This window comes from Cynocephalus volans, chromosome 2 (genome assembly GCF_027409185.1).
Source record: "Cynocephalus volans isolate mCynVol1 chromosome 2, mCynVol1.pri, whole genome shotgun sequence".
Taxonomy (NCBI): Eukaryota; Metazoa; Chordata; class Mammalia; order Dermoptera; family Cynocephalidae; genus Cynocephalus; species Cynocephalus volans.
The window spans coordinates 197,849,812-197,868,449 of NC_084461.1; the positions used below are offsets into that span (position 1 = coordinate 197,849,812).

Sequence of the window (18,638 nt, forward strand, 5' to 3'; positions counted from 1 at the left end):
GAGTGAGATAAATGCTTGACCCAGCCGAAAGGAGAAGGAACCCATGCCGGCGGAGAAGTTGGAAGGAAAGCGGTCGAAGACTATGGAAACAGCGGATACTTTAGGAAGGCGTCCTCAGAGGGGCGGAAGTGAGGTCTGAACAGCGGAAGTTTCCGCCCCTGCCCGCCCCCGCCCGCCCCCGCCCCCGGCTCTCGTGAGCTGGGTGTTTCCTGCCTCTCTCAGTCCGGGTTTGGAGACTCCCGCGATCTCCGACTTTTCATGGTAAGGAGGGTTGTTCCCACCGACTGCGGGCTCTGGGCTGCCAAGGGAGCAAGGCAGCCTCAGAGTAGAGGGAGAAGGGACCTAGAGGAGGGGTGCGATGAGGGGCGGTCACGATAGTGGAGAGGTGGTTGGGGGATTAGATGGGGGCGAGTGTGGGTGGGGGAAGGACTTTGGGGGGAGAATTAGGGTGTCCCTGGCTATTGGGGATTCGGGAAAGGGCGTTTGGGCTTGGGGAGTAGATACTAATGTGGGTGAGTTGGGGGTCTTTGGGTCTTGGATGCCTGTTGGGAGATTAGAATTGGTGATTGTGAGAACAAAGAGATGTCATTGAAAACTGACTTTTGGGGTGGAAAATGAGGATTTGGAGGGTTGTGAAGGAGAGTGGGGAGGTTATGGGAGAGTGAAGTGGGATTCCTTGGGACAGAGCATTTGGTGTTTTGAGGTTGTGGCTGGAGTCGCAGGGTTTGGTAGAAGTAGGGAAGGGTCTCCCAGGTACATCTGAATGCATGGGCGAGTGGAAGAAAGAAATAGAGGAGCCGGCAGGCGGGTGTTTGTTCAGTGCTTGGAATTCCGGGGGCTTGAGGTCAAGGTACTTAAGCCACGGAGTCCAGAGCCGCAACTGGCGCCTAGGCACCTATCTAGTCACTTCCGTTGACGCCCGAGGTGGCCACGCCTAAAGAGCCTAGGATCTCACATGCTGTGTCTCAGCTGTGGGAAGGTTTCTGTTTGCTTGGGATCCTCAAAGGGTCTGTTTCTTGAATAGCTCTTTGTGAGCGGGGACGACCAAAGATCAGCCCAGATTTTTTTTTTTTTTTTTTTAACTTGTTTGCCACTTCCTTGGAAAGTGCAGTGTTTAGGGAAGATCAGTCCCAAGGACACTGCTGAAGAAAACTGAGTCAACTTTTATCTGACTGACTGGTCTACTGCATTTTGTGCAAAGTAAGGAACACCTGAGGGGAAGAAGGCAGCATAAACCAGTGGTTCTCAATCTATGGTCCCCAGAGCAGCAGCAGCAGCACCTGGGAACTTGTGAAAAATGGCCACACTTTCAAGCCCTACCACAGACTACTGAATTAGACATTCTGGGAGTGGGGCCCAGGGATCTGTTTTAACAAGCCCTGCAGGGGATTAGAGTAGCGATTTCTTGATTTGACCTATGTAGTGAAAGGGGCATGAGAATTGGAGTCAGAGAACCCCTACAGTTCTGATTTTTAGTTTTCTCCCCTAAAAAGTGAAATTGATGATTACATCTTCCTCCTAGACTGTTGAGAAATAAGCCAATAATATGTGTGCTAAATGTAGGAAGAGGATGGCATTTGGAGTAAGTCTTACAAGTTTTGGGTGCAAAGTAAGGCTACAATTACGTGGTTGATTGGATTTAGTTTGGTTGAAATGGAGCAGCAGACTTTTCTGAGATGTAGAAATGCCTTCAGTTTGGAGAAGTTGTATAAGTAGCCTCAGTGCAGTGTTTCTTAAACTTCTTTGCTGTAAGAATACCCTGAGTGGATATTTTTGCTCCACATGCCCAGTGATTTTTAGATCAAGCTGGTTAAATGCCTTAGCTCAGTGGTACTGAGCCCTGGCTGCACATCAGAGTCACCTGAAGATACTTTAAGATTCTGATTAATTGGTCTGGGGTGTAGCCCAGGCAGGCACCAGTGTTTTTTAAAAGCACAGTTGATTCTAGTAGCTAGGGTTGGGAACCACGGATCTTAAAGAAAGCTAAGTGACGGTGTATGGCTAAGTGACTACGCTAATTGTATGGCTAGGCAATTCATAACTAAAGCCAAAAAGTTTCATTATCTTGTTTACACTAAGTTTTCCATTTGTATTGTCTGGGCTAGGGGTTAGGGCCCATAGACCCTTCAAACCCATTGTACACTAACCCCTCACATGCCAGACTGGGTCAACAGACCCCTCACATGCCAGGTTGGGTCACTAGAACCCTCACACACAGGTCCACAAGCTAGGTAATTGGGAAAGATCCCGGGAGCCATTGGCAGGCGACATGAGCTCAGTCCTCAGTTTCCTTGGCAGTGGTGGTGGCGGCCTCCCTCGGGGCATCCTGGGGGCGGGGGACACTGGATCAGAGCCTTTCATCCTTTATACTCAAGTCCAATAACCCAGGACACCTGGGCGCACATGCGCAATTACAGTAGACAACCAAGGAACACCTGGGTGCACGTACATATTTACATCAAAAGCTTGGCAAAATTCTGAACATCTGAGGGAGCCCTGACCATTTTCTTATATTTTCCCTACAGATAGAAGGGAAATTACACTAAGGACTAGGTGCCAAGTCCTTTTTTTCCCCTCCTATATAAAGATGACTGGTAAGGAGATCTTAACCCTTGACTTGGTTTTGTCAGCACCACCCTCTCCCAAATGAGTTAACCGGCCATCCCTATATAAGGATCCAAACCCATGGCCTTGGTGTTATCAGCACCACACTCTCCCAAGTGAGCCACAGGCCGGCGCTGCCAAGTCCTTTAACATTCATTCTCTGAGGGTTATTTTGAAGATTATGGCTTTAACACTCCATTTTACAAGGTAGGGAACTGAAACTTGGGTTGTCTGAACATCACACAGGAAGTGGTGGAACTGGGATTACAGTCCAGGTTTGCCAGACTCTTGATTCAGTTTTCCTTCCGCACATACACACGCATAAATGCACGCACAGGACAGTTCTACAGAGAAGTGTATAGAAAACGTCTTAGGGTCAGGGATTTGGGGACTTTTTTCTTATTGTACTTGTCTGGGTCTTCTTTCAAGTCAACCATATTCCCCCTTCAGCCTATTTTAATTTTCTCAAGCATCCATACAATTACTTCCTGCCTGTGGCTCTTAAACTGTGAAGTAGGGCTTGCTTTAGTTTATGGTGTTTTGGTTTAGTTTTATGTATGAATCAGGAATTCACTGGGCCTATAGAGCAAAAGGTTGAGGAGTTTCTCCAAGACCATGGAGTTAATTATAGCCAAATTAAGGGGTACAGAATTTTTTAGAACAGTAGGTTGCAATCTTGGCTGTGCATTAGAATTACCTGGGGGAGTTTTAAAAATTCTGTTGCTTTGGCCACACCCATCAGACCAATTACAACAGAATTTCCACGGGTAGGACCCAGGATCAGCAGTTGCTTAAGCTCCCGAGGTGATTCCAATGTGCGACCATGTGGCAAGCCACTATTTAGGATCAGCACCAGTATATTCAGGGGAGATGGGAAGGAGAGAAGCCTGGACTTACCTGTCTAACTGGAATAAACTTCTGATTGGATAGAATCTGTAACCAGTATCTCAGATATTAATCACCTCTCTGTTTCTTGTAACCATTTTGCTCTTTCCTGTCCTACCTCCATAACCTCATTAATAATGAAATCAAACTTTTGAAAGAAGTAAAAAATCAGAATCCCAGTAAGGACAGCTGTGAGAGTCCTCCGCAGAGAGGTTTGCTTTGAGAGATTTGTTGTCTTCTGCTTTGTGTCCTTGATTCACTGTAACTTGGGCTCAGGGACATGAACACAGCCAGAACCTTTTCTTTAAGGGCCTCTCCTAGTATCAGGTTGACTGACCTTTGGAGGGGGTGGGCTCCAGAAAGGTTCGGAGCTTTTGTAGCCTAATCTGGAGTCTCAAGCTATATTAGGATTGTTTCTGCTTTTATCTTTTAGTAATTCACTCTGTTATTAGAGCTAGAAACAGTTTCCAAAGAGGAGAACAGAATTTGAGGCTTTGAGAGCATTCTCAAATAATCATAACTTGAATGTTTCCTGTGTGTGTTTACTTTGAGCAGGGGCCATGCTGGGTGCTTTCTGTGGCCTCCCTCCCAGCAGCCCTGTGAGGCAGGGGAGGCTGGTGTCCTCCTTTGGTAGATGGTACTAGACTTAGATATCTCACCCACGCTCAAATAGCTTCTAAGTGGCAGATCTGGGGGCTTAAACAAGGTCTCAGTCCCAAACCCAAGCCCTTAACCACACATTGCTTCCCATCTTTTTTTAGGGCTTTTTTTTTTTTTTTTTTTTAAAGATGACCAGTAAGGGGATCTTTACCCTTGATTTGGTGTTGTCAGCACCACGCTCTCCCAAGTGAGCCACAGGCCAGACCTTATTGTACTTTTTCAGGAAGGGAGGTGGGGCTCTCCTTTCTCAACTTATATGTCATAGCTCTAAATATACCAAGCACAAGCATGGTGGGCTCGGGTCCAGCCAGGGCTTGACCACGTTCACTTGCTCCATCACTGAGTCACCTCCTGGCTTTGAGAAGTGACTGTCCCTCTCTGGGCTGAAGCATCTGAATCCACAAATGGGAATAATGATAGCTGTCTTCCAGCACTGTTTAGATCTTAAAAAGCCATATGTGGTGATAGTAATTAAGTGGTAAAGGGGCATGGAGGAGCTTTCTGGAGCCATGGAAAGGTTCTCTACCTTGATTAGAGGAGGGGCTGCATAGACACATATGTTGACCAAAACTCATCAAACTGTACGCTTAAGTTGCTTTAAAAAGGTATTGGAAAGTCAAAAAAAGTAAATTAAGTATACTTCGTATACTTTTTTCTGTTTCATGGTAGGCGCCTTACAAAATGCTAGAGCATTTCCCATAAACATGTACTGTTGTAAAAATCTGAATCTGAAAAGCGTGCTTAAAAAGTATTTCCATTTTTGGTTAAATTCTGCCCTACCTCCCCCAAAAGAACCCAAACTATGAGCCTTTTCTTTTTCTGTCCAGGTCTTCAAAGCTTTTGGAAACTCTTTATTCCTGTAAGCAACTACTATCATCCCACAGACAAAGAGTTTTTTGGGGGAAATTGTTGGCACAATAACTGTTAGTGTAGGGTCTCTGGGGACTGATTTCAAAGGAAAGTCAGAAGGGAGGGGTAACTGCTTCCTCTCAGCCTCTTATCTTTTGTGTTTGGCATCAGGTCACAGCAACCCCAGGTGAGTTAAGCCTGGGCTTTTGAAAACTTTCCTTCTTGTGATGTTTTCACTCGATGAAGCAGGAACAGTTTCTTGAGAAAACACTTTTTTTGTTTCTCTCTGCAGGGCCCTGATACAAGTTCCCCAGCAGGTGACTTCCAGGCCACTGTTTTGGGGAGCTAGAGGTGGGGAGGGTTGGCCAGAAGACTTGGATAACCTTGAATTGAATATTGCCTGCACTGTTGCTAAATCATTGCCTCTTCTAGTGCTGGTTGATGGTAGGGCACCCTTTAGTCCCTGTCCCGTTTAACAAATAACATTTGTGTTTACCAGTTATCACCATACTACATCTGGAAAAGACAGAAAGGCATAAAGAATTTAATAACAATACTTTTTCAGTATCAGGGAGTAGTTCAGAAAAGTTATGTGCTTTCAGTACCCTCTAGCCAAGAACCGCAAGGAGCTGACCTGTAGTCAAAGTTGGGTTTATTTCCTTGTATTGGAGGAGACCTGTGGGGCATCTCAGAGAGAGGAATTGGGTTTGTGTTGGATGATTTGGGGAAGGGTTCAGAGAAGTGGGGCTTTACTCTCTGTTGGATGCTGCCAGGAAGCAGAGCTCACTCTGTGACTGGGTCTCAGTGATTCCTGTCCTGAAGGTGGGAGGCTAAAGCTCTAGTTGGTTAAGAATCCTCCAGGATAGGAGGATATTTGGTCATTTTTGTATTTTGAATAATGTTTGTGTTTTTGTCTTTGTTCAGAGATGATTACAGAGTGGTCTTGTTTTTGTCTTGTTGCAACATGGTAATGGAGTGTCCTTGTCCGATGGTGATGTGCTGTGAAATTGTTCGTGTTTAATGGGAATGCTAAGGCCTAGCTGTGAGGTCCAGGCCAGTTCCTGGCTATCAGGCTTTTTTCTCTTTGTGCCAAACCCCAGATTCCTTAGAGATTCAGCCCACTCTTGGACATCTTCCCCAGCACTAGAATTTTACCTATTCAAGAAATGTTTTCTTTGAGTACACATGTGCCAGGTACCAGTCTCCTTTCCTAGGCCTGCTTAAGTCAGACATTACATTCATTTGTTTGACTGAGATGTGAATAAGAGCTGGCAGTACTGTCAGGGAGACCATCATAGGATCCTACTATTTGGGGCTGCACTGATGTAGGGGGTCTCTAATTTTGCAAGAACTTGCTTCTAAGAGTTCTGTGTCTGTTGTTAGTCCCAAGAAATATTTTCTCCTGATAGGAAGTATGAGGAGAGGGATTCTGAGTTGGAATCCCACTCGGCTTCATAAAAGCTTATTTCATCTGTAATTCAGCTGAAAGATGGCACTTTGAGCAGTTCAGTGGTGCATGGCAGTAAGGAAATGTCAAGAGGCCTGGGCAGTGCTTCGGGTGCTGTAGGTGCAGCCAGGGTGTTCATTTATATGGGTATTGAGCAGAAAGAAAATCCTTGTAGCATAAGAGTTAGTGGCAAACTTGTGCGTTCAGGCTCAGCAGGTGAGGTCAGTGTTTAAGGATATCAAGGCTACTGGGCAGGGTTTGGGGCAAACTGGGAGGTGCATTCCCCTCTTCAGGTACCCCAGCTCCCACCAGTTGTTGCCCTGCTGGCCCAGTTTGCCTCTGATTTTAAGAGAAACCAGAAATCCAGATTTTTCTGTGAACTTTTCTGAATTGTCAACATTGGAAGCACACTTTAAGTTTCAAATGCAGTATCTACGTGGACCAAACAGAACACATCTGGAGGCCAGATTCAGTGCACAGGCTGAAAGAGGTAAACCAGGCCTGGTGTGGTGACCCTGTGTCTTCTCCACTGCCAGGAAGAGATGTCAGGAGAAAGTGTGGTGAGCTCAGCAGTGCCAGCAGCAGCTACCCGCACCACTTCCTTCAAGGGCACCAGCCCTAGCTCCAAGTATGTGAAGCTGAATGTGGGCGGAGCCCTCTACTACACCACCATGCAGACGCTGACCAAGCAGGACACCATGCTGAAAGCCATGTTCAGCGGGCGTATGGAAGTGCTCACTGACAGTGAAGGTAAGCCCGCTCTGCCAGGAGCCTACCTCTGGTTGTATGTTCAGTACTGTGCCGGGCTCTGGGGACATGCTTGTGGATGAGGACTTCAGTCCAGTTCAGAAGACTAACATTAATGGGCAGTTGTACACACAGGTATGGACTTCTCGTTGTGCCCAGTGTTAACCATGGTGTGTGTGAGGAGTCTTGAGAGTGATTAACAGGAAGACTAGATCTGGTCTGGGTGGTCAGGAGGGCTTCCCTGAGGGAATGATATTTAAGCAGAGACCCGAAGATGAGTAGGAATCAGCTGGATAGGGATTCCTACAGTCTTGACTTAGTTTTTGAATAGCTCTGTGGCTTTGAGAAAGTCACTTCTCTATTTTGGGCCTCAGCTTGCTTATCTGTAAAATGGAGGCTGGACAAGCTGCCCTAAAAGGTTCCCTTCCAGTCCTCTCTGAGATGATTCTGTGACTTCAGAGTGAAACTCAGCCTGGGAGAGGCATAAGTGCTTTCTCTGGACCCTCGGCCTTCTAGGATTGGGTCCTGACAAAGACTCACAGATCTGGATTTGAGTCCCAGCTCCCCATTTAGTATCTGATGATCCAACCAAGTGGCTTAACCTTTTGATGACAATTTTACCTCATCTGGTAAAATGGGTACCATGATACCTACCTCATGGGGCTGTTGGCATATAGTGTTATATTCATGTATAAAGTGGTCTTGCCATAACTACTTCCTACCCACATGGAACAATCAAAGAGCACCTGGCAAGGAGGTACATCCTTACCTGGATGGGTTTATGGGCAGGTTACACGAGGTTTAAAAATATCTCCATTCTGGGCTGGCCCCGTGGCTCACTCGGGAGAGTGCGGTGCTGGTAGTGCCGAGGCCGCAGGTTCGGATCCTATATAGGGATGGCCGGTGCGCTCACTGGCTGAGCGTGGTGTTGACCACACCGTGCCGAGGGTTGCGATCCCCTTACCGGTCAAAAAAAAAAAAAAAAACTCCATTCTTCATTCCTTGGCCTGAGATTGCTTAACATTAGGACAGACCACAGCTTGGTTTGACCCTACCTTAATCTATTTCTGAGACTGATCTTCTGTGCTGATGCCCTCACCTTCCCAGGGACATTGACTTGGGAGGGCAGGTGAGTTTTGACACAGGCAGGTGGGGTTGGAGGCCTTAAGCCTTGTGTGCCACAGTTCATTCTCTGATCCTAAGAGAGCTGAAGCTCAGGCTGCCCACTAGTTAGGGTGTTTCACAATGTGTCCTGAAGAAGGCCAGACTGTGGGGCTGGAGGTTCTGCTTCCCTGGACTTCCCGTGAACTCGGGTTTCTGGCCCAGCAGCAGTTAAAAGAGTTTGGAGCCCCGGAGCTGCCATCTGCATCTCACCCAGAAAACACTTAGCTTTTTATGAGTGGGAGGATCTCCTTTGCTGTGCCACACCCCACGATTGCCTGGGAATATTTGTAGAAATCAAGACAATAGCACCCCAGCTGCAGAAGGAAACAGACATTATCCGAGAACCCAGGATTGTTGTGGTTTTTCTTCTGCCCTACACAGTCTCTGGAGGGGCTCAGGAAAAGTAGCAGAGCCACTTTGAAAGCTAAGTGGAAGCCTCTTGTCCTAGAAAGCCCTTGCCTTGGTGGCCTAATTCCATATAGCAAAAGAGACAGAGTCCTCAAGCCTCCCTATCCCCCAACTGGACACAGTATGCGAATGGTACCAGTGGGATTGCTCACATTCTAAATGCCTGCTAAGAAATGTCCTTGGCCCAGTGCTGCCTGGATAACCCAGCTTCTCCGGAGAAGCACTGTCATCTTTGACACTCCAAACCTCGGCTCATTTCACTTCCCTAGAGCTGCAGCCCCCTTCATATCATTATGAAAAGCTCACAAAATATGACATTTTATGGGTGTTATTTCATTTAATCCTCACCATAACCCTTTGAGGGTTGGATGCTGCTGTTACCATTCCAGATAAGGAATCCACATCTCAAAAAAGGTAAAATGCTTTTTCAAAAGCTACAGGGCTGGAGAAGGTGAAGCCATTGAACCCAAGACTCACTGGCTCTTACCATCTGCTGTCTGTGATTTGATGTGGGCCCAGCTCCCAGGCCACATCGCTTGAGTGTAGCAGCCTTACGGTTCAACTGCCAGCTTTTGTGCCTCTTGGGGGGCCCTGTGGAAGCCTGGGCTGTCAGGCTGGGTATCTGGTCTTCCAGCCATCAGCTGTGCCAGGCAGAGCAATCCTGTTGGCCTTTGGGGAGAACACTGCACAGCCTGACCCATGACCTACATGGTGCCTCACGTACGCCCTTGGGTCTACCAAATGGGATAGACTTCCAGCGTCTCACAGCTTCACCCTGGCCTTTGGGTCAGAAGCCTGTCAGCTGCAATGAAATTTGTTACACACAGGCATAAACGCCAAGTGAAGATCAGCCAGGCAAGTGAATCCAGCAATAGAGCTTGCTGGTTAGAGAACAGGCTTTGAAGGTCCAGAACAGTGTGTACATTGTGTTGCTAGAAACCTCTAAAGGATGTCTGAGACAGTAGTTGCTTCCAGATAGAGGACCTGAGGTCCAAGGGGGGGTGGAAGAGCCTCCTTTTCATCCTGTGCCCTTTGCCTGTTTGAGTTTCGTACTGTGTGTGTAATTCCTAAACAGAGAAGAACATGGATGTTGGAGGTTGACCTGGGTTTGAGTCCTGGCTCTGCCACATGGTAACAGTCACAGCTGACGTCTATGGAGCTGTTTCTACATGTCAGGCGTTAGGCGAATTTTGGCTCTTTTGCCGTTTACTGGTAGCATGACATTGAGCTAGTGACTTTTTCTCTGAGCCTCTTTCCTCGTTTCTCAATTGCGAATGATAATGCTTTGCAGAGTTGTTATGAGGATTAAAAGAGTACATTGGAAAGCATTTGATTCAGTGCCTGATAGGTTGGGAAAACTCAATAAATGGGAACTGTTAATTATTGCTTCAGTGCTGTCTGGGCTGGGGGCATAGAGGTGGAAGGGAAGAGCACTGCTGAGGGGCTGCAGAGCAGCAGCTCTGAGTAGCATGTTGGGGAGAGGTTGTTCACCGTGGCCCTCAGAGATGAGCGTGCTGCCGTTCCATGTTACCCCCTACAGGAGTGGCTTTTCCAAGAAGACGAGGACACTATGGCAGTGAGCTGGCCTTTCCCAGGTTCCCCCTCTGTCCTTCTAATGCTATACTTTTTATCTGAGCCCTTGGCAACATTGCCATTGGTCTGTGGATTCATGTAGCATGTTTCGTAAGAGGAATTTCATTTAGCACTCGTCTGTTTTCATCCCTGTTGCTTAGTGCAGTACTTCTCTCCTTATTTGGTTTCTGATTTTTTGCAAATGTTTTTGGAATTAGGGAGTATATAAACTAGATTAAAGAAGAGAGTCATTCATCTTATTAGCAGCACACTTCTAGAAAACCAAGAAGTCAGTGAAATCTGTGGGAAAACTGTAGTACTTGGGGGTTTCCCTGAGATCTCCAGCCCTTCTGCCTTAAATAATAATGCTTTTTTGTGAAATTCTGAAATACTTTGAGAGCTTTTTAAATTGTGAATAATATAAGACTTCCTTGTGCCACCACTGAGACCAGGCATAAAACATGATGGTTCGGCCTCTCTGTACCATCTCTGTTTGCCTCTCTTACTTCTAGAGGTAACCAATAGCTTGACTTTGGGGTCACTAGGTGGATCTCAGTCTTGGCTGAGTTACCCAAGGAGTTGAATGCTGTTGCCTGGGTCCCAGCCCAGAGAGCCAGGTGTCCTTAGGGTGTGGCTGGGGCATTAGGACTTTGAAGAACTCTCCAGGTGATTTTAGTGTCAGCCAGGATTCAGAACCATGGGTGTCGATCTTTCCAAGTATTTTCCCACAACTGTTTATGTCTCTAAACAATGTACTATTGGTGTGTTTTTAAACATTATACAAATGGGGATGTATTGTTTGTATCCTTCCTGCTTCTGCTTATTTAGCATTACACTTGTGAGATTGATCCATGGATAAATAGCTGTAGTTGAAACATTTCCCTGTTGTGGAATGTTCCATTCTAGAAATACACAGCAGTTGATGGTGCCGTATTCTCTTGATGGCTGTGTAGATTTTTTCCAGTGTTCACTATTAGGAATGTTAGCATTCTTGAACACTCTCCCCATGCATGTGAATTTCTCTAGGGCATAGCTTCCCATCCTTTGCGACATCATGGTGCACAGACAGTCTAATTTCTACTTTGGTAAATAAGGAGGCTCTGGACTCCCAGGCCCACCCAGACACCTCAAGGGCTGTAGCATTAAGATCTTACCCACCGTTGGGAGCTCTGCGCTAGTTTGTTCCCATGAGGGGAATTAGGGATAGCATCTTCAGCTTCATTACATATTGCCAGGGTACTCTCTCAAGTGGTTGTGTCAATTTGCAGTCCTGGCAGCAGTCTGGATTTTTGTGGATACTTGACACTATCAAACCAATTGTTTGACAATTGTTACCAGTCTGGTGGTTATGATATGGTACCCTATTGTTTTATTTAGCATTTCCCAATTTCTAGTGTGTTGAGCATTTTTTTGTTTACTGGTCATTTGGGTTTCATCTTTTAGCTGCCTGATTGCATCTTGTTTACATGTTTTCCTTTTTCTTAACTGCTTTGTAACAGTTGGTGTTCTAGATCCTTTTTCTTTGTGTTTCTATGTTGTAAATACCTTCTCCCAGTCTGAATTATCTTAGCTTTTTTAATGGTGTCTTTTGATACCTCAAAGTTCTTACATTGTTTTTTATATTTAGGTCTTTGATCTATCTCAGTGCTGCTCAAGCAGGGGTGGTTTTTTTTTGACCCCCCCCCCCCCAAGGGACATTTGGCAATGTCCAGACATTTTTGGTTGTCACAACTTGGGGATGGGGATGCTGCTGGCATCTAGTGGGTAGTGGCCAGGGATGCTGCTACATACCCTTCAAGGCACAAGACAGTCCCCCCCCAAACAAAGAATTATCCAGTCAAGAATGTCAATAATGCTGAGGGTGAGAGACCCTGCCCTAGAGATTCTGATTCAGGAATGAGGCAGGTTTCTAGAATCTGAGTTTATAACAAGTATGTTGGGTGACTTTTATGATCAAGTAAGTTTGGGAACCACAAAAATATAAATGCCTTAGTATGGCGAAGAGAGGTCAATGAAGGCTCTCTGGAGAAGAAGCATAGGAGAGGTCAGACATCCCCAGAGAGAAGCACACACTAGGCTTGCAGTGCTGGGAGGAGGTAACCTCCTCCAGGAGTTCAACCCCTCACCCCCAGGGCACCCTTCTCCCTTGGAACCCTGAAAGCTGCACAGACTCTCTCGGGGTCGGGGAGGGGGTGTTGGAATTTGCCCCCTCTGGAGGCTGCTGCTGCTTGGTTCCGCAGCGATGGTGGCAAGATGTGGGCAGGGATCCTTGTCAAAGACCTGCAGCTAATTGTGAGTGTTACTACTGGACGCAGCATTGTGCTCAGTGCTTTCTGTACATTATCCATTCTCTCATCTGTTCTTTATGCCAACCCATGAGATACCGTTTTTAGAAGAGGAAACTGCTGGACATAGAGGTAAAATGAAGTACCAATGTCATCCAGCAAGTAGGTGGCAAAGCTTGGTTTCCAGCACAGGCTTTCACTCTTAACTACTGTGCCATGCTGAGAGATGTCCTGGAGTCCACTCTCTAGCTTTGCCAAATGGGTCCTCGGACCCTGGGCTGCCCTGACTTGGACTGTCTTCCTAAATAGCTCCTGTACTCTATGGCAGCAGGAAAGACACCCCCACAAACAAGGACCTGCTTGACTTCCTTTTGCCTTTGTACATGCTAGGCATATGAGCTGTTTCAAAAGGATAGATTTCTGCTTTGAAAGCAACTAAAATATTTTAAAGTCAAAATGCTAATTGAAACCTCATGGAGAGTGTGCCTGGCTCCTTTGCCCTTATTTGTCCAAAGTATGATTCCTTCACCACAAGCATTTCCTGACAGCATTCTTGAGCTGGAGCCCAGTGTCACGGTCCGTCTATTCGTTTGTGGAAACTCTGGGCTGTCACTTGGATAGTTGATTTGAAGGGCCCTTGCTCTTTCTGAGCAGCTAAGTTGTCCGTGCATCGAAGGCAGAATGTGGAAGTCTTATTCCTGAGCAGCTGAGGAATAAGTTGAATTGGTTGCTGTTTCTCTTAAAGCCTGAGTGCTTCTTGTCTTCCTAGTTCTGGTGAAAGGAGTTTGGCTATGAATTTCTTACTTTTTCTTTGTGGTCTAGTCTTGCCTTCCCCACTTGGGGATGTCACTGAAACTCTCTGAGACTCTGTTTTTGTCTGTGAAAAATGTAGGGAATGAATGTCCCTTAGAGAGAACTGTTGGGAAGATAGTATAGTCTTTCCATACCTTGTCAGCTCTTTTTTTTTTTTAAATAAAAATCAGATGACCAGTAAAGGGATCTTAAACCTTGACTTGGTTGCCAGCACCACGCTCTCCCAAGTGAGCCAAGGGCCGGCCCTTTGTCATCTCTCTGGAAGAAAAGTACTTGGTGTAGAGTAACACAGAGGCTGCAAGCTGATGGCCTGCAGGCCCAATTCAACCTGTAGATGTGTATTGTTTGCGCTGTGGTTGGTTGATGACAGTTTAGTTTTAAAAAAAATTAGTTTACCAGCTTTGGCCAGTTACTCAGTTGGATAGAGTGCACTGTTATAACACCAAGGTCAAGGGTTCGGATACCCATATGGGCCAACTACCAAAAAAAAAAAATTAGTTTACCAGTCTTTAAAAATCAGGAGAGTCACAGAAAAATCTTGATTTCTGGCTTTGCTTGGAATGTTAGAGCTCATGCAGCCCTGGCCCCACATTCCTTCCTGTGCACTCTTGGCTGGAGTGGAAAGAGGCCGCCCCTCCAAGGGGTGGGGCACATGCTCTCGCTCAGCCACTGGCCTTAGCCCCAGCCAGCCTGTACTCATTTATGCTGTCTGCTGGCCCCTGTAGGCATCTGAATTGCATAAGAGACCAAGTCCATATTTTGTTGTCTCAAATGTAGAAAAAAGTGAGCTGAGAAAACCGTGGAGCTCACTGTCACGGTGATGTGATTTACCATGCCTGTGAAGGCCTCTTCCTTCCTCAAAACCAGGGGACGACTCCAGGCTACACATTTGCATTGTGTTTGCCCCCATTGGGTTTATTCTTCCACTGTACTCAGGAAATCATAAGTGTGGAAGGATGAAGTGGAAGGCTCTGGAGGGTGGAGACCAGCCCTTTAACAAAAGGCCTAGGAACTTTAGGCTGAGTAGTTTCAGGAGGGGAACATTGAAATGGCCTTGTTATCAAACTCTCCTGGTGATTGTGGCAAAAAATATCACATAGTGCACTAAAACCACAAGAAGGCACTTGGCAGGGGCTGGATTGGGGTAACAAGGGATAGAGGGAGGCAGGTGGATTTGTGACTCTGGAGCATGAAAAAGATGCATGTGTGTCTCTGGACTTTAGTTGGCCTCTGCTGGTGATCCAGGTCCCAAGGGTCTGAGAAGGTCTCAGGGCAGGGCACAGTGTTGTCAGGAGTAGAAACACTGGCTCCTTCTCCTAAATGGGGAAGGAAAGTGGAGGCATAAAATGACCGATTCCTGTTTAAGCCTCTTACCTGCCCTGTGCATTGGTCTTATCGCCTGTAATGTGGGGCAGGAGACTTGGTAAAGCCCCTTGCCTGAGGTTGCCCTGCTGCTTGGGGAGGCCAGGACTTCACCATCTCATTGGTTTGGCTTTTTAGTGCTTCATGCTTATTTATTTATTTATTTATTTTTATTTTGGTGCTTCACACTTTTTATTGAGACATAGTTGGTCTTTGCTCCATTCCTACCTCTGTTTTCTGTACCTCCTCCTTTTCCCAGGCTGCAGTACTGTCTGCTCCTCCGATTACCACTCCCAGGGACATTTGTATTTTGGTAGAGGAGTTTTGAAAACGCTTAGGATCGCTAGTAGAGGAATATCAGGCCAGTGACAAGATTAAAAAGGACATTGACAGGCAGAGGGGGTAGTCCTCCTGGCCACCCCCAAGAATTTTTCACTGCATTTGGTTCTCAGAGTTTGGGACATTTTTGCATAATATCCAATAAAAGCAAGTTCCATCTCCCCATGTTGATTGAGCTGCTTAAGGGCAGGGTTTGCCTCATTCACCGTTTTACGTCTGGTTCCTGTCACTAGTCAATAAGTGTTTGTTGTGGGAAGTTATGAACAGGACTTCCTGTGGTGGGGCTTGTGAGTGTCTGTGGGTCACCCTCAGGAGGCAGAGGTTGCACTCTGCGGGGGCAAGGCTTGTGCTTCCTTAGAAATGGCTCTGTTACTTGAGAGTCTGAGCAAAGCTTTGTAGAAAGAGGAAGCAGAGATTTTTTTTTTACCCAAGAAGCCTTTCCCTTATTGTTGGGATGTGGTCATTTGGACCCATTTTATCCAGGTGTGGTACATAGGCCCTTCTTGGGATGTTCTTGTCTAAGGGATATTTGAGGGTACTTGAGGCATCCAGCAGAGCCTAAGGCCAGTGGTTGTGTCCTGCCAGCAGGTCCCAGAGGCTGTGGCAGTACTGCCTGGGCAAAGAGCTAGTCAGCCTTTGTCGGTAGGTAGGCAGGTGGGGCCCCAACTCTGTGGGCCTGCCCTCCTCAGGGAGGTAGAGGGAGCCAAGAGACACCACAGTTCTGGTCAACACTTCCCACAAGAGGACTACCCATGTAACTAGCCGCTCCTCCCCGCTCCTCCTCCTGCAGGCTGGATCCTCATTGACCGGTGTGGGAAGCACTTTGGTACGATACTCAACTACCTTCGAGACGGGGCAGTTTCCTTGCCTGAGAGCCGCCGGGAGATTGAGGAGCTGCTAGCAGAAGCCAAGTACTATCTGGTCCAGGGCCTGGTGGAAGAGTGCCAGGCGGCCCTACAAGTAGGCATCCCCCTTTCTTCCCATATGGGTGGGGAGGCGCCAGGCCTACCTGCCTTCCTCCTTTCCCTCTCTGCAAAATGGAGGCAGTTCCCCTCTCACTGAAATGTTATGAGAGTTCATGAGTTAACGCTGGAGCCTCTCCCCTTTGGTAAGAGTGACCCCTGAGAGGCTTCCCTGTAATGCACAGGCCACCTAACTACTCTCTGACTTACTTTAGTCCCTGTGGTGTTGGGTCCTCTCATGTGTATATTACAACCCTTTGCAGTGAACCACAAGGTGTAAAACTTGATCAGTTTTCTGGACCCATCTTGGTACTTATTCTGGCCCCACAAGTCATTATTGGAGCCCAGCATGATCTCTATAGACAGACACCTCTCACTCCTCAGCTGGGGCAGGACTGTTGGGGTCAAGTCTAGTGATGGTAAAATCTCACAAAACCAAAATGCTTCTAGACAGAGCCAGCAGCCTTTTATTTCAAGCAAAGTCCAGCATGGCAGAGAATCAGAAGTGCCCGTTTGCATAGTCACAGGAATACGATCTGCGTACATGAAGCTTTTGTTTGTGCTTACCCTGAGCCACATATCTGCGGCTGGCCCTACCCTGGAGTAGAACCCATGATGCCTAGCTCCTCCAGGGATGGTTGTTGGCACACACCACCTCTACCCGAGAGTCCATGAACTCATTGTAAACCCCACTGAATGTTGCAGCATTGACTTTATTATTACTTCATTTTTATGTTTATTTTAAGTAATGCACGTATATCATGTAAGAAATCAAATAGTACTGCAAGGTTGATGTCAAAAACACTACTATACCCCCTCCCACTCTTATTCTCGAGGTACCTCTTTTAATTCTTTCAGCAATTTTTTCCATTTACTTTCATATTGCCATGTAACTTGCATGTACTATTTATTGACTTCTTGACATTATATACTGACATTACTACAGAAAGTTAGAATTTAGCTTGTGCACTACCACCACCGCCAACCACCACCAAACTCACACATACACATTCCTTCTCTCGTTCTCCCAGTATAGTTCTTCTCAGTCTTAGATAAGTCAGTATTCACAATTTACATTATGATATGAAAATATTGTTAACAGTTGAACCACAGAGTATACAACAACTGTTTTCTTTCCTGCATAACTTCAAATTCTCCAGAGTTACTGATTGCCTCATCATTTTGTTTGTGTGTTTTTCTAAGTACATATCCCTAATTTAGCCCCAAATTGTCAGACAGCCGGGTCAGTCCTATATTGGTATGTTCAGACAAATTAGAGATTCTCTGTTTCATCTCTGTTTTGGAGACATGCCCTCTGGGTTCTGTTTCTGTAGCTTCTGTTATTCTGATGTTAAACTTCTGGGACTGACCTCCTAATTCTTTTCTTCTAGTTTGTCTCTTTTATCTTTCTGTTTTACTTTCTCAGAGTTTTTTTTTCAATTTTATCTTTTAAACCCTTCTATTGGATTTTTCATTTCTGCTATCATATTTCTAAATTGTAAGAGGCTTTTCTTGTTCTCTGAATGCTCTGTTTTATATAGAATGCTGATTTGTTTCAGAGGATGCCGTCTCTGCTCTCATCTGTCTGATGATACTATTTGAAGTTTTGTTTTTGTTCCCTTTATCATCTGACTCCTTCTCTTTTGCTGTCTTCGTTTTTGTTTTGGTCTCACGTTTGAGAGGCTTTCCACATACAATCTGATAATCCTTGGCTGTCTGTTGAAAGAGTAAGACTCTGAAAAGCTGTACGTGTGTAGGCAGTCCTGTTGTCCAGTGGGCTTCATTGTGGGATGAGAAGAGTGACTTTTTCAGTGGAAACCCCAAATGTCAGAATCTGTAAGCCTTTTTTTTTGAGCAGATCATTTCCCCATAGAGAAATCCTCTACCCTCCTCCTACATGGTGGGTATAAGCCTGACTGGCTGTCTTCTGGGATCTAGCAGGGGAAAGGGCTGGGGGTGCTTGCCATTTAGTATGTAGATGTTTGCTTAATCCTCTTGTATTCAGGACAGCAACTCAGCCCTGTCCTCTACTGTGCAAACTGCTCCAGGAATGTGGACCTTTCTTCTGACAGGATGAGGAAGGGGATTGATCTAGGGGTCTCACCAGTGCTGCTTCCAACTAGTGAGCAATCCTCTGCTCTTGCCTGTGCCTGCCAGCCCTCAGAGCAGTTCTCTGAAGAATCTCCAGGATTCTTTCCCACCTGCTGACTTGCATTTCAGCTTTCTCCATTTCCTGGTTTATCACTTATCTATAATCTGCTTCCCAGTCTCTAATTTTTGACATGTCTAGCTTGCTGACCTCACTCCTCCCATTCTTTTCCTTCTTATGGAATTATACCTTTTTATTCCTCTGCAGTCATTATAGTGGGGTTTTAGGAACTTTTGATTAAATCATGTTTCATCTGCCATGTTGTGGGTTTATTTTTGAATGGTTTCCTGCCCTGTGGAAATTATGTCATCATTGTTTGTATTTACTAAGCATCCTGGCATATGATAGCCCTAGCCAAAGAGCAGACTTACTGGAAGATTCAACTCCTTGTC

General features: G+C 46.1%; 1 protein-coding gene across 4 annotated transcripts in view; it reads left to right on the forward strand.

The window, feature by feature from the left end:
- The first annotated feature begins 182 nt into the window (after positions 1-182).
- The window catches only part of KCTD10 (potassium channel tetramerization domain containing 10), a 40,954-nt gene continuing 22,498 nt past the window's right edge, over positions 183-18,638 (forward strand). For all 4 annotated transcript variants that reach the window (XM_063086314.1, XM_063086311.1, XM_063086312.1 and 1 more), the window contains exons 1-3: positions 183-261; positions 6,982-7,195; positions 15,926-16,095. In XM_063086314.1, coding sequence (XP_062942384.1) covers positions 259-261; positions 6,982-7,195; positions 15,926-16,095 — 387 coding nt within the window. In that variant the 5' untranslated portion in view covers positions 183-258. The remainder of the gene's footprint in view (positions 262-6,981; positions 7,196-15,925; positions 16,096-18,638) is intronic.